Below are 16,184 nucleotides of genomic sequence, written 5' to 3'. Positions count from 1 at the left end.
TTTAAGTCTTAAGATGCAATCCCAACATGTAACACAGCAGATCAAATAACCATGCAGAAACCACGTATCATACCTAAGACTCCCTGGCACTGACACTGGGGACTTTTTTCCCCTGGAGTAAGTGTAAAGCTCCTCAGGCCTGGAAATGGAATTATAACAGCAATTCCCATCAGATGACAGGCATGGATGAAACATCTGTACTACTTCCACAGCAATCTGCTGCTTTGTTCCCAACAACCTTATAGTCTGGTTAATCCACTTGTAGGAAGTGCTCCGTCAGATCAAAGGCAGTTCAATATCCTGCCCAAGTCTTCAAAAGAAGGTGTAAAAACCCTATAAAAAGCAGTTACACAATTATCTGCCCAGAGGGTAGACTTCTTACTAAGCCTGGGCAGTTAACAGTTGGCTTATGCTTTAAACCAGGGGAGTTCATAATCCTTTTTTTAAATCCTATCTAATTTAACCTTCTAAACTATAGGTTGATTTATTTAATCTCACACAATGTTTGATCTCCATTATTGGCAGCAAGTTCCCCAGGTTATTTCCATGAAATTATAGAGGACATTTCTGTTTAACTGCAGTTCAACTTGTTCCCTCAGCCTCCTTAACTGCCCTCTGGCTATAGCAGTAAAAGAGTAGTACCATCACGTCTTGAGTGCAGACCTGTCAGACCCAGTCCCAATCAGTCTCTGGAGTGGGAAGAATTTGGAATCTCTTTCTAGGAACAGCAACACCACATCCCCCATGCTCTTTCCTGAGCCTGTCTCCTGTTGAATCATCTTAGGGAATAAACAGGCAGCATTTCGCCCTAGCTGGGAAAGCCCAATGTGAAATATCCCATAGCTTATGTTTCCCTCTCTGCTGTTCAACATTCCTGGTAACTGCTAAGATGACAACCCACGTCATCTGCTACTCATGGAGAAAAAAGTCTCCATCTGGATGAAAGAAAACTCAGCTTTAATTGCATGAAAATGAAGCAGAGTTTGTAGGACAGAGGGGGGGTTTAAGGCCTTTTACATCAGTAATTCTTTAAAACAAGAAAACACTTATACAAGAAAAAAGGCTGGAGGCATGGTTATTTTGAGGCAGATGTTTCACCACTGTTTCAAGGATTGGCAACAGCAGTAAAGCAACCAGCATCGCACAACGGAAAAGAGTAAGAGCAAAACACAGCACTAAATGGTGTGCAGCTGTGACATACAACACATGAACAAGCAGACTGTTTGCAAACCCACACCAGTGTGGTTGTTAACTACCACGGGTTGCAAGACAAATAAAAACTGGAATTGAATAAATTCCACGTCAGTAATAAATCAAAAAGTCCAAGATAATTTATAGAAAACGCTGTATTTGACCAGCTCTCCTTACACTCCACTCCCAGTCACACCCCTGAGCAAGAATCATTTAAGCTACACTGTACTTCCCTCTCAGCTGAATCCCACAGGCAGTCTAGGAAGGATCTGGGAGCATTCAAAAACATACAGGGGAAAAGATAAAAATGAAGCATGGAAATAAATTCCTGACAAACATCACCCCTAATTCAGCAGCTGGGTTAGAAAGAGGTACATCTCTGCCCAGCATTACTCTTGCTGTCTACATTCTTTACAGCAATTAGCACTTCAGCTGAAGAGCTGAATGCCCTTGACTTGGCTTACTCATGATTCAACAAAACTGGGCCTTCCTGCATTTTCCATACCCCATAGCAGCAATAAATAAATACAGTGCATTAACCTAGAATGTCACACAGTATATGCAAAGTGTGCAGTTTATTCCTGATCACCCACACGGCTCAAATGTATATTGAGCTAAAAGGATCAAGATCAATATCTTTAATGAGCCAAGTCATAGCACTTACTGTGCTTAGAGTGAGTATCTCCAAAGCAAGGACATGGTCCCAGATTTCCTGGCCTCTGGACACCTGCTAGGCTTAAAGGAAGCTCAAGGCCACTCATCCATCCAGCTGATCATAGAGCCACTTGCTCTGCATTTCACACTCCATATTAACCTTCCTCTTCTCCTCTGTCCCAAGAAGTAGAAGTGCCAGCCACTAAGCAGCACAGACATTGAAAGAGGTATACAAGAATCAAATCATCTTTTTAAGGATGACAGAACTGTTTGCTGGTCTTCCTAGCCTCTCATGAGCAATGTGACACTGTTCTACCCTCTTAGCTAGGCAGATTCTGGGATGAAAGAAGCTTGCTTCAACAGAGAAGTCTACAGGTCTGTAGAAAAATAATTATAAAATAATTTAAGCACAATTTCCCCCTTGCTATCACACTGCCCAATGAGTGGGCTGTGCTGTAACCCAAGAGCACTCTCCTGACCCCAGGCAGGAAAGCAGAGTTTACCCTAAGCTGACTGTTGTGCTCAAATGCAACAGAAGGATAACAGAGCTCCTGAAGGCCTCAGTTTGTGATTCTAACTGTACTGGGGGAAAGGAGAAAGCAAGGAGGGCGTGTAACATACCCCAGTATGAATTCATCATATTTGTCTTTGCATTTGCTTCTTAAAGCAACTGTAACCTGCAACCATCTACAGTTACCTTTTTTTTTTTTTTTTTTGGTGGGGAGGGAACACCACAATCCTGCAATAAGAAGCAGTTGCTCAAAAAAGTTAATTAAACTAATTGGGAAAACTGCCATGAAGGGAGACTACAAGAAATTTGAGGATATTTACTTTAGAGTAGAAGCAGATATGGAAACAAGATAAAAATAAGTGAAGGTAAGAGCACACAGAGCTGGGAAATCAGGAACTTCCATCCTTTTGGCTCTTGCACTGAGAAACAACATTGGTGATCCAATAGACTGACAAATTCAGAACAAGCCCAGGGAAAACACTTTTTCACACAACACATCTACCTCGGCAACCCCTGCCCCAGGAAGCTGCTACAGCTCAGAACCATCTTTGTGCCCCTCCACCCCTCTATGACTTTTAAATTCAAGGATATTTACAGCTGCATACCCAAGCCCAGCGAAGGACCCACACCAGATCTGGTCACAAAACTGGAAGCTCTGGAGAGCTGACAACAGCAATACATTGCAGGCCTACCCATAACAGGAAAAATCATTGTGAGGAACAGGTCAGCCAGAGACCCAAAACACACAATTAGAAGTACTTATCTAAAATTATACATCATATCTCTGCAGTATCTCTTTCTGAACCTAACCTTCTTTAGCCAGAATTGGCAATTACTCAAAGACTCAGTCTCAATTACTACATCCTGACAATGCAGGCAGGAATACCACTGAGGCAGGGTAGTATGAGCAAGACATGTAAGAGGCTCGAAAAGGATACCAAGGGTTGGTATAAGGACAAAAAGACCAACTGTGAGAGGAGATCTTGAACTCCTACACTAGCAGAAACCATAAGAGGATTTGAACACAGGCCATCTTGAGTCCTTCACGCAACCCTCCGCAGGAGCACTATGACAGACTGAATGGAGCCTTTACCTCTTTACCAGGGAAGATTTGCAGATGCCTATAATGACAAAAATAGCATTAGACAGAAACTGGAACTGTGGTTCAGGTGATTTGCTGAAGATTGTACAAATGTAGAGGTAGCAGGACTCCCAAATTCTCCCTGTTCTACCTTGTAATTGCAGGCACCAAAAAAAAGTGCCTGAAGTAAACTACAGAAGCTGTCGAGATGCAAGTGGACAGACAGACAAGGTAGGATTATAAAAACCTTAGAGAGTTGCTTTAGAAGAAAAGATAGTACCAAGACTCATCTCCGTAATGCCAATATTTACTGTGGAAAAGCTTTGCCCCCAGAGAGCTTTCTCATTTTAGTGGAGACAACTCAGTGTTCACAGGAATGTCTATTTCTACCTGGTTTAAATTCAGGGCCCTTCCAGATGTGAGGCAAATGTAACAGCCACTGCACTGCAGAGACACCAGCTCACACACACACAAAGAGAAGAAAACCAAGCCCATCAACACAGGGGCCAGATGAGAAAAGGGAAATTTCAGTTACCACAGCTACTGCAAAAATCTGTTTTTCATTGAGATAACCTTGAGAAAAGAGGCACAGAGCAGCAGAAAATGACAGAGCTATAGCTCCAAAGGATTCTTTCTCCTGTCCTGAACTCAGAATTACGGGGATTTCCATACGGCAGCCTGCAATATGTCAGTGATCCCTTTACCTGGCATCAGTACCAGAAAGAGATTAGAAACAACAGCTAATTCATTCAGTTTTTCTCTTTACAGGTGAAGGGAAAAAAATGTAAAGAACTGAAGGAAAGGAAAAGAAAGCGAAGCCATTTCCTTAAATTTGAAATGTTCTGAAAGCAGTTCTGGATCCCCCTCAAACTTCAGAGCTCTTGTGGGTACAGCTGAGCTTCACACTTGCACATTAACTCAGTTCAAAACAAAGGGATTATACAAAGTGCTGAGCTCTAAACAAACAGTCTGAAGTTTTGCAACAGTTGATCTTTTTAACATTTTAAGTACCATGTCCCACAACCAGGACAACTAAGATGCCTCTAATGAAGTCAGTCAAGTTCCAAAACCTTCATTCCACCTCAAGAAAGGTTTTAAGGCACTTGGCAAAGAGATATTTCAGAAATAACAGAAATACAATTCCCCAGACAATTCTGATTGCATACCAGGAGCTCATCCATGCTTGTCTGACACTTCTCAAGATTGATCCGTTTAATCGCCACCTTCTCTTTCTTCGGAGCGCAGAAGGCTGCCTGGACCACTGCAGTCGCTCCACTCCCTGAGGGGGGAAAAAGAGAGAGTTACCAACACCTTACGGACTTCACCAGGAAGGGAGGGAGGCCAGACAACAAAATTCTGAGTGCCAGGTAGCAAAGACAGCAGAGCCAGGTAAAAACCCAGTGAAAGCCCTCTAGGCACTCCCCACTGTGCAGCTCCATGGGTTGGCTCAGCCGCCACATCCAAGTGCTGGGCACACTGAAGGAAAACAAGTAGATCTTTATGGTCCCTTCCAGGGATCATTACCGCTCTGTAGACCAAAAACCCTCTCCAGATTCCAAGTTCCTTATAGAAGAGTGATTCTACTCATGTATTTTTAAAAGATATGCCACTGAGGTCACACAGACTTTTAACCTGATGTGTTCACCCAAAGTGTCAAAACAAGCCACTCTTTGCTACCGACACTAATGAGATTTTTCAAATATTTTTAGACACTAATTGCTGTTCCCATCTCTCCTGATTTTATGCAAATACACGAGGTAGGTTTCATTCAAGCAGGTTCAGCTCCAGCTCTCACACTGCCTCAGTTTCTGGGTTGAAAACCATAGCCGGAGAACATTTAAATTCCAATGGGGAAAAAATACCGTATTTTAACATACAGTCCTTCAAACTGCTACAGGTAGGGAGCTCTGGATTTAACATGCTCAGCAACATTATATCCTTTGACATGAGAAGGAGTTTGCAATACTGAGACATAAAATCTATTTGATGCTCATTTTTGCTGGCCTCCAGAAGCTGTTGCAACACTCACCTCTCATCAATAGGACACCTTGTTGCTTTACCTTCTACCTTCATCTTGGTTCCCCACATTTACACATTTCATTGGAAAGGAGTAAATCCAAATTAATTAAAAAAGGGGTAGGATATGTGAAAAATAGCTCAAAAGTTCCTATTGCCAATACCTAAAAAATGCTAATAAAAATAAACCCACAGCTATTTTGTTTATTATCCCAGGCATAACTCTTGAGCCCATTTGGGCAGAGAGAAATGAGAACAACTATTCTACATTTTGGAGTAACACCTATTTTAGCAGATTCTCCTATTTTTAACACTATAAAAACTACTTCCAGAAATCTGCAATTCAGGTAAAGCACGTTTTGCAAGCTTTGGTTTTTTTTTTTCTAGTACATTCACATAAACTGGGGGCTAAAAGTTTCATCTTTAAACAAAAGCTACTGAAGCTCCCTACAACCAGCATCAAGAATCTTCTCACACCAAGTTGTACCAACTCGAAGTTCCATGTGGGAGAAGGAGCTTGAAACGCAGCCCTGAAAGATACAGGAAAAATGCTCCATTCCAAATCACACTGAAATAAATTGAGAAGCCCTGAACTGTGGGACTCTGCTCCTCTAATCTTCAACCAGTACCTGCTACAGTGGAGCTACGGGACTTTGACTTCACTTTATATGGCATGGCCAGTGCACCCTGGACAACAGCATCAGCTTGCCAGGACTCCCTGCACTCAGGAGTTTATATTTTAATGGCAGAAAGTGAAAGTGTGCAGAACACAAAATGCCAAGGTTGCTAAAGCTTTATTATTTCACAAAGCAAATGGGTTTTTAAGAAGTTCAAGACTAAGGCCATTTATTACTTGCACACAATGTTTTTCAGAGACCACTCACAGCACAAGGCAAAACAAAGTTACGAGGAAAAGGACAGCAATAACAGCAAGAATATTTACAAGGGGCTTTGAAAACAAAGTTTGAGTGCTGTAAGCAGATTCTTGAGCAAATGAAAGATGATGGAGAGGTCTATGCAGATATTTAAAAGAAAGTGCTCAGAAAGAGCAAGGGATGGAGGTTTTGACAGCAGTTTGGTTAGACTGCCAGGAGCAGGGCTGAAATACACAACATTAAAAACAGGACAAACATCCTGAAAGCAAACCTCCACATACACTCCCTGTAGTCACTCTGCCCAGCAGGTGCAGGAATCCAGCATGAAAGCAGCAGTCCCAGTAGAAATTAATTCCCACTCACTGGGAATCCTGGGTGGCACTGACCTACTCTCTCCACCCAATACCTGTTTCTCTTGTTTTGTTTCTGCTGTTTCTTTGGTGGGGGGAAAAAAGTAAAAACACAAAGGCTCAAGACAAAGAGAGCAGAGCACACAGAAGTGGTGACAAAAGGCAGAAGTGAGTTTGCACTTCCTAGAACTGCTGGTCTCCCTACAGCAATAGCCTTTTGGAAGTCAGAACAAAAAACAAACACTGTATCATTTCTTTGGAAAGAGTTAGTCCCAGAAGAAATGTTGCTGCTGACACATTCAAAGCACCAGTATTATGATTTCTTTCTTTGGATGCCTTGGTGCATAGTAATAGAGGCTGAAAACACCAGCCAGATGCTGGAAGAATATGACTGTGCACCTCGGAGGACTGTCTTGTCCCAGAACCCTTTTCACTCCCCAGTTAGTTGTATAGTGTGTATTTTTACTTCTAAAGCTACCTGTCTTCATCAGCATAGGTATCTGTGTTCAAAGACTCACTCTGGATATCTCAGACACTCAATAGTGTCAGCATACTGCTTCCCCCCACTGCATGGCACCCCAGGATTTCTGTGCCAGTTAAACCAGTTTGTGTAAGCACATCTGGCAGAGGTGCTTCTCACAATCCAGATGCAACATCACTACTATGAACCAAATCCTTCACAAGATGAAGTCCAGGGCTTTATAGAAGTCACCACTCAAAGAATAGCTTTGTGTTTTATTCTTTCAGGATGTCACTACCAGAAACAATAGATACAGGCTAATTAAAAGCAGGACCACTCATGCTACAGCTCCTTTCCAGTCCTCAAGTCTGTGCGATCAATGCTCACTAGGACTTCAGGGCAAAAACTGCTTTTCACTAGGTGCTGGACAATGTCCCAGCCTACAGGGACCCGATCTGTTAGGAGTGCATGGCATTATTTGAACAGTAATGAAATCCCAAACTAAATCCTTCTGGGCACATGGCAGGGAACCATCTGAACTCGAGACTCCTCCCATTTAATTCCCTGCTGCTCCTACTTTTCTGGCAGCTCTCTTTAGTTCGATCACCACCTGCTCTCCCCACTCCCCCCTCTCCTTCTAATTCGTCATTTCTTTCAGCTCCTCTGTAGCACTAATTATAGAGAAACAATGAAATCTCAAAAGCGTATCAAGCGAGGATTAAGCCAAGCTGAAGCACGATGTGCCACAAGCAAGCTGCTCTTTGGTGGCAGCAGCAGCAGCATGCCTTGCTTCTGGGACCAAACAAAGACAGGTTTCCATGCTTCTTTGGAGAGTTCAGAAAACATGGCAACACGGGCACTTCAGGGTTTGCAGCCACACAGTTTGTTTATTAAATGCCAGGGTGGCAAGAGAAAGAAAGGAGAGAAGCTGCAGCCAGGATGCTGAACACACTGCTAAGTGTAAAACAAGTATAGGGAGAGATGATACCAACAGACAGAAGAAGAAAAAGCTCACCAAGAAAGTTTTGTGAAGTTTAAGAGCGGTTAACAAATATATAGGGAACATGGAAAGAGATTTCCTGGGCTGCTGTGAACAGCCTTCAATGAGGAAAAACCCCAAGGGCAGTTTGTGCCAGGGTAGCACAACTTAGACAAACCAACTCTCCCAGCAGCCACAGATCTGCTGTGCTCAGAGCCAACTGCAGTCCCAATGAGGTGGGCAGCATGGGGTTAGTGTTCCTGTGCTGGGTTCCTGCTCACTCCCCCACTCACTCAAGACACTCTGATCAAGGTCAGTGCTGAGGCTCTTCCCCCACCTCTTTTAAGATCAGCTTTCGGAGAAAATTTGCTCCCTGGTTAATCTCTTCTAACATAACGGCTTAGCAAAACAATGAAAACCAGGCACAGCCAAATGCTTGCTACTTTATTCCTGAAAAGCAAGAGATCATTTCATTGAAGGGTGATGGGGAGGAATCGTTATTGGGATCTGCTTAATACCCTCTGCTTTTGCCTCTGTAGGCTCTCAGATATAGTTCCAACCCCTAGGATAGCAGCTGCAAAATTCCTGCATAAGAGGGTCATGACCTACTTTAGAAAACACCGCCTTAAGAGGCAAACATACCCTTTCTAACCCCTGCTTCTTTCATGTTTCTACGATTAAATGGCTCTTTCTGAAATAAAACCAACCTCTGAAAGGATTAAAATAACCCAAATAAAAAAGTCCCCAAGCACTCAGTTACTGAAGCCTGATTTTTCAGGTTATCTCCTCTAGACCCCTGGATCCATGCTCCCTGTACCTTCAGCACCCACAGCTCCAGCCTGAACTTCTCCTTGAGACAAACTCCCCATAAAAGCCCAGCATCAGCCTTTAAGGCATGCTGGACACCATCTCTTCTACAGCTGCACAGCTTACATGAAGCTTCCATTTTTGAAAATAAAGACAAACCCTCTGAGATCTCCGTTGAAGTTAATGGAAATCAATTATTTCAAGGCTAATTGGAGGAGTGGAAAGACAGGGGACTGACCAGAGGACACAGCATGTTCCTGTACACTTTGTCTCCAATTTAACTGAATCTTTGCAGCCATATCAGGACATTGAAGCTCTACCAGTAAGACTGGGATAAATTGCACTGATACCTCTTCCCAGGCAAATGCAATTGAAGCCAGAGATCCCCTTGGCAGAGAGATCCGCTTAAGCAATGGAACAGTCATGCCAAACCGTCACAAGACAAGCATCAAATCCTGGCTCTAGGATAGTATTGTCCTACCACATGCAATAGTGATTTGAAGTAGTCACATGGAAGGAGGATTCAGAAAACGGTGTTGCACGAGCTTTACATTTACTTCAGGTACCCTGGGAGATGGGACAGTTTCCCTTCACTGTAACTCGGTTGCTCACAAAGCTACAATCAACGGGGGACATGTTCCATATTAGTCTTGGAGCACCAGTCCTTATCCTACTGCAGTATCAGATACCCTCTGTATTGGAAATATTCTTTCCCAGGTTCAAATGAACATTACAAATCACTTAGGTTTGAAGGAACCTCCAGTCCGTCCTCCTGCTGAAAGCAGGATCAAATCCCAGCCTAGATAAATTTCCTCAGCATCGAATTCAGTCTAGTTTGAATTTTCTTTAACAAGAGGTATTTCTACAACCTTTTTGGCTGTTTCTGTGTTTGACCACCCATGTGGCACAGCTTTTTTTCCCCCCTTGATAACTAATCAGATCTCCCAGCTTTGCTCCCAAGCTTGGTCTTTCACCATGCACCTCTGTAGAATCCAGCTTCATCTTCTCTAAAACTTCCCACTTATATAGCTGAAGACAGCAACAACTCTGCTAAGGCTGAAGAAATCCAGCTCTCCACACCTGCCCCCATAAGTAATATTCCCAAGTCTCCTTCAGCATCAGGCCATGCTCAGCTGAACACCTCTGCACAACCCTGCCCTGTGCTTTCACCCTTCCCTGCACACACACGACCTCTCTATTTTTAAGCAAGATCTGGAATCCATCCTCCACTATCTGGAGTGCGGTGCCAGAAAGCTGCTCGTGACGCAGGCTCTGTTTATAATTGTGCCCACGGGTTTTCCTCTTATGAACAATGCACACAAAACACTTCCCTGCAAGGCTACGCTGGACCAAGCACTGACTTTCAGGTTCCAGGTATCCCAAAGCCCAGGAGACCTTTAATGCTTTACAGCCAAGGCTCAGTATTTGTGTCTCTGCAGGCTCGCTCCATCTCTGGATGCTTCAACTCTTTGACAGCCTCATGCCAAAGAGCTGTGGGAGCCCTGCTCTGATTACTCATTCCAAGGACAATACAGCTATAAAACAAGAAGCTACAAGACTGGGAATAGAACTTCTTATGCGTTCTTACAGAGCACAGGGCAAATACAGATCTAATTAAACCCGAAATTAAATACCAGATTGCAAATTCAGACTGATCTTGCATTGTTTGGTCCATGTGCTATGAAGGCAAAGTGATGCCTCTGTTTTCTGCACCTCATTTGAGGCTTCTGGTAAGAAGAGTCCTCTTGCAAAGAATGAACTGCTTCTAAGAACAAGCTAGCAAAAAAAAAAAGCCTACTCTCAGATTTCCAGCTAACTCAGCATGGGGTGGGAATACTCCTTTCCCCAAGCAGGACTTGGTAACAAGAGTCCACTGAATGTCAAAGTCTTGCTGGCACAAGCCCCACAATTCAGGAAGAGTGAAGTAATGCAATGTTAATGGTCCTTGAGTATGTTTTTCAAGCTGTCTCCCCACTACATGTCATGTTCTTACTACAAAATGGAAGATGCAATCTACAGCAGCTACAAATAGCATTAGTAAAACCAAACGGAATTCATAACAGGACTCGGACATAGTCCTAGTACTGCCACAGAGGGAGCAAAAAGTCTTCTTACCTGTGGAGACAAAAAGGTTCTCACAACAAAGTGTCATCTACTCAGCATGAGACTGTAGGAAGAGTGATAACAATTCTAGAAATGGAATTACAGTCCCAAACCAGCAGGAAGATCACTTGGGTGCTTCTAGCACTGCTCAGAGTGAGCCCAACCAGCAAACTGGCTGTGAGTACTGCTGCTAAGAGACACTGGGAGCAGCAGCAAAACCAGTCAGGGAGAATTCAGTTGGGTTTGCTCTGTGCCTGATTGGGGGACCTGTGGGAAACTGAAGCAGCAGCAGAGCAATCCACAGACAAGAACAAAAAAAGTTACAAAACCACAGGAGTGAGCACAACTCCCCTCCCACAGCAACACGGGAGTGCAGACATGCACCTACCCACAAGAAGCTCCCAGAGCTGCGCCAGCAGAGCCACACTCACTCCCAGACACCCTTCCACCACTCATTCCCAATAAAAATTTACTATGAATAGTATTTCCTATTGAGAGAAGAACCAGGGCTTTACATTTATTTCTTTACAAGCTGAAGGATGACACATCCACAGCACAAGCACTTATTTAAAACTGTGGTAGAGGGAGTAAGAGGCCAGGTTTAACTAGGTGCACCTTCTCCCAACTCCAATCATACAGTGTTTGATCTCTGGCAGAGATGGAAAGACACTGTGTGGAGAAGAAGGAAAGAAACACTTGCTAATACAGTGCAAGGAAGAAATAAATCAGAGAAGCATAAGCAAAGGCAGAAAGCGAAAGCAGATTTAACTGGAAAGTTGTGAGGGAGCCAGATTTAAAGCCTATATGGGGGGGTGGAGGAAAACCAGCAATCCCCACAGACTACAAATCACAGCATAAGTACACACTACATATGAAGACACCTGCACTATGTGCATGCAACAGTCCTGCAGGCAGCTTAACAGCTGACCTCTCACATTTACAAGACAGTGGCTACCCCCATATTTCTGCTGAAAAGGCTTTAGGAAGAACAGCTCAAGCCTGGTTTAAATAAATAATTTTAAAACTTTGCATTTCTGTGTGGTCAATGACAAAATGTCACCCCACCCTTCAGCCCAGCCTAACTCACATCACTGCATGCAGCAGGTTCATTCCTCGCTCAGGCTCACCTTGAGCACAGCCCAGCACTGGGAACATTCAGCTGGATTCAAGCCAAAGGCAGCTGGAGGTACAGCAAGACACAGGGCATGGGATGGACAACACCCTGAGAAAGGGCAAGGATAGGGAGGTAACAAGTCCAGGCAGAGAACTGAGACTTAAATACAAGTGACTTCTATTTCACACCAGCACATATAATGACTACAGTCTAGACCTTTTACTGAAGAATTGGAAGGAGGAACTGGAAAAAGCAGTTTTCACTTGTGAATTCCTGTTGTTTCATTTAAATTGCAGGTGTATCACTTGGCAATGCTCTCTGATCATTTATTCCAGTGCAGCCAGAGTTCAAGTAGTTCGAGATTCTGTGCAAGTTGTGAGGCCAAAGATTTCCAACAGTGCTCACAACACAAGCGATTTCTGTTAAGACACCATTATGTGTCTTCCCAAAACCTGAGAGTCTTTGCTCAATTTATGTCAGCACCTGCAGTGTCAAACAGACAACTGATATTCCAGCATTAATCAAGCATGCTCAAAGAATTTCAGAAAATAAGAAGCATATTTTGAAAGTCTGCAGTCCAGTTAGAAATAGAGCCAAAACATTTAACAGCACATAAACTTGCTGACAGTGAGTTATTCACCATCTTGACGAGAGCTCTCGCAGTCGACAATACCACTGAAAACCACACATCCTGTCCAGAGCTCAGATGTTTCTGCCCATGTAAGACAATGTACTTCTCAAGATTCCTAGTGCTCCATGTACAGTGGAGCAGGATGGTAAGCCAGCAAAGATCACGCAGTGCTGCCAGCACTCGTTTAAACACGCTTCCCATCCAGTGGTCCATCAATACAAAAACACTCAATGCTGCAGACTTATTGCCCAAGTCTTTAATTCACATCTCAGACTTGGAGGAAGTAATATAAACCCAAATCCAATCACTTGTAATAAGTCCAGTATTATTTCCAGAGCCATCAGCAACTGATGGGCAATACCCACAGATAGGTACATCTTCCCGTGGCCCCACTGAACTCTACACTATAAATAAATAAATGACATTGATTTCTAAGCTGGAGAGAGGTTAGCTACTGTAATCTAAACGACTCAATGCCAAGGTTTCTGCAGAAAGGAAAGGGAGTCTTATGGAAGTTTTCACCCCACCCCACACCACATTGTTCTCTCAAAAATCTTTCAATATCTCATAGGCCCTGAACACAGAAAAATGTCATCTGTTTTCCACCTTCGGCAAACATTTAGGCTGAGAATCCTCACAGACTAAGGAGGGAAGTGACAGGCTTGAAGAGAAAACGGTCAGCCTGTCAATATAAAACAGGCCAGGACTGGAACAGAGGGCGAGGAATAGGGCTGGCCATGCAAAGCATGTCAGCAAGATATGTGACAAAGTTGTCACCCGGTCACCTTGCTGTTTGATTTCATCTGCAGGCACCAGCCCACAGCACAGGCAGCCAAGGCAAGCTTTCCACTGCCTCCCTATGACAGAGCTGCAGCCCCCCAGCATCAGACTCCACTCCAGAGCAAGGAATGCAAGAAAAAAAAAAAAAGACCAGGGGAAAAGCCACTGGCCACAGAAGGTACCAGCAGAGAGGATTACCAGGGAGGAGTATCAGCCCATCTGATAGTCCTCCAACATTTCCACTGCAAACACCAAAGCATGGAAGAGAGGGTGGCAGAGAGTGCTGCTCTTGGCTGTATGCCTAACCTCCCGCAGCCCTCACATACCCCAAATGAGTCCAGACTAGCAGATGTTCCCATCATGCTTTAAGAAAACACCCTCCAGCTGTCCAAGGTACCCAGGTGATTTGGGGAACACCTCTGAGACCATTTTCCCCATGGCAGTAACTACAGTAAGCTCAAAGGGCTAGTTACACAAGTCCTGCGTGACCTGCCACATTTACTTAAGATGCTATTAGCATGCCTAAATTAGATTTTCAGTTTGAAACCAATTATATTTATTTGATTTTGTGCCAACATCTCTGGCTAATTTAAAGGGCACTGCAGCTATGCAGTGTTAATTCTACAGGATGGAAAGCAGGCGCAAACATCTCCAAACACAGCAATTTTAGTGGAGAAGGTTCATCGTTCCCTTTTAATTACTGTCAGTTGCCTTTATGGTATATGCAGCAATGTAAATATCATGCTGGCTGTCATCAGGTATTACCAAGGCTCAAAACACAGCACTGGTACAGTAGCCAAGCCAGTGTTCTCCTTTCTTCCCTTCCAATCTTTATCTCTGAACTCTGTCTCTCAAATGTAATTGTCAACTGTAGAGGATATTTTATTTGGCCGGGGTTCCACTTAACAGAACAATCTGTCTGCTTACAGTGCAGATGTTTGATAGTACCATGGTTATTTTAGGTAAACAAGCTTTTAAGTATCAGATATATCCTCTCTCAAAGGCTATTATCCTTTCTTTTCAGCAAATATCTTGATCTAGTAAATATTTTCTGCATCTGTTAGTCTGTTCAGCACACAAGATTAGCCCATTGGTTAAAAACTACATTCTCTAACCAAGGGTAATGAGAACCATCCTGAGCCTTAGTATCTGGACAGATAACTGAGCTGAGGTTGCCAGTTCATCAGGCCTCTCAGCTGTTCAAACAAGATTTGCATTGGTGAGTCGTTCAACAGGAAAACTGTTCATGCTCAAGATGCTTTTTCCAGTGAAATATAGTTTGCTGCAAGTCAATACCAAGGTATTTATTAGCTGTTAATACCAAGCTATTTATTAGACAGCAATTGGCATCCTCAATGACTATTTTTACTTTAGTGAAAGGATGGAACTTATGGCTTCACCTTTCAACTTGCTTGGTGCTCCTGGAGGGGACCTTATTGCCATCTACAACTCCCTGAAAGGAGGCTGTAGCAAGGTGGGAGTGAGTCTCCTCTCCCAGGTAACAAGTGACAGGATGAGAGGAAATGACCTCATGTTGCACCAGGGGAGGCTGATATTGGATATTAGAAAAACCTTCACTGAAAGGGTGGTCAGGCATCAGAACAGGCTGCATTAATGGCTGGACTCGATAATCTTAAAGGTCTTTTCCAATCTTAATGATCCCATGACTCTATGATTTTATAACTACCTCACATGATGAGAGATAGAAAGTTTCACAAAGAAGTGGCCTAGGAAGTAAAGACATATACATACAAGACATATACACATCAAGTTTCCAAATAACTCCATTTCCATTGGTAGATCTTGAGGAATCACAAACTGGAGACATTTGCATCAATGCCTTTAAGGTTTGGAGACGGCACAAACGTCAAGGTTCAGCTTCCCTGTGCCTCCACAGGGAATTGTCCCTGCAGATACAGCCTGAACATAAAGCAAGTGGTGTAAGAAACCACCAAGCCTCAGCCACATGCTATGAAAGACAAGGCATTGTTACTTCCCACTATCGTGGGGAATCCATTAAGCAGCTGTTTCATCCAGCAATGACAGGGTCACAGGGAGATTTGAGTGTTTAATAGAACGTGTGTCAGTAATTCCCCCATGTGCCATTTCCAGCACAAGCATTCATTAATTCGGTATAGGGATTATACAATTTGGCATCAGCCAGAGCAGGGAACTGAACTCCACAACCCTGGGAGTCCTCACTAGCTCTGTGTCTCAGCAAAATAAGTGACAGGAGCTTTCCGGTTTTGTCCTGAAAATTGACATCATTAAATCCATCCCTGTGGATTTTGCAGGAAAGGTGTTTACTGCACAACAAGAAGCGCTGCCTTTAAATGACAAGTTTTCAAGCCATCAAGATAACCTAATACTGTGTTGCCTGCCTGAAGATGGAGACAGCCTGAAATTCCCAACTGCAGTTTCAGCTGCCCCACTTACCTCAACAGGTATCAGCTCAGAGCACAGCTGAGCCCAAAATTTTGTTAAGAAAAATATTCTGTAAGTGCTCTCATCCCACATCCATTAATGTGCTCTCTCACTTTTCAAATACCATCATTTTCCAATACCCTCTGCACTGTTTTCATGGCTTCCTTCTCAGAAGAGCTGGAATGAACCCCAGGACCTAAGGAGATGG

General features: G+C 43.5%; 1 protein-coding gene across 1 annotated transcript in view; it reads right to left on the bottom strand.

Moving 5' to 3' along the window:
* OXSR1 (oxidative stress responsive kinase 1) overlaps positions 1–16,184 on the bottom strand; it is an 88,300-nt gene that overhangs the window by 64,348 nt on the left and 7,768 nt on the right. Inside the window, exon 2 of the mRNA XM_082289738.1 lies at positions 4,604–4,716. Coding sequence (XP_082145864.1) covers positions 4,604–4,716 — 113 coding nt within the window. The remainder of the gene's footprint in view (positions 1–4,603; positions 4,717–16,184) is intronic.

Source organism: Coloeus monedula, assembly GCF_965178545.1.
Source record: "Coloeus monedula genome assembly, chromosome: 1".
Lineage (NCBI taxonomy): Eukaryota > Metazoa > Chordata > Aves > Passeriformes > Corvidae > Coloeus > Coloeus monedula.
Note: the sequence above shows the minus strand (reverse complement) of the source record. Positions and strands in the feature narration are given on the sequence as shown.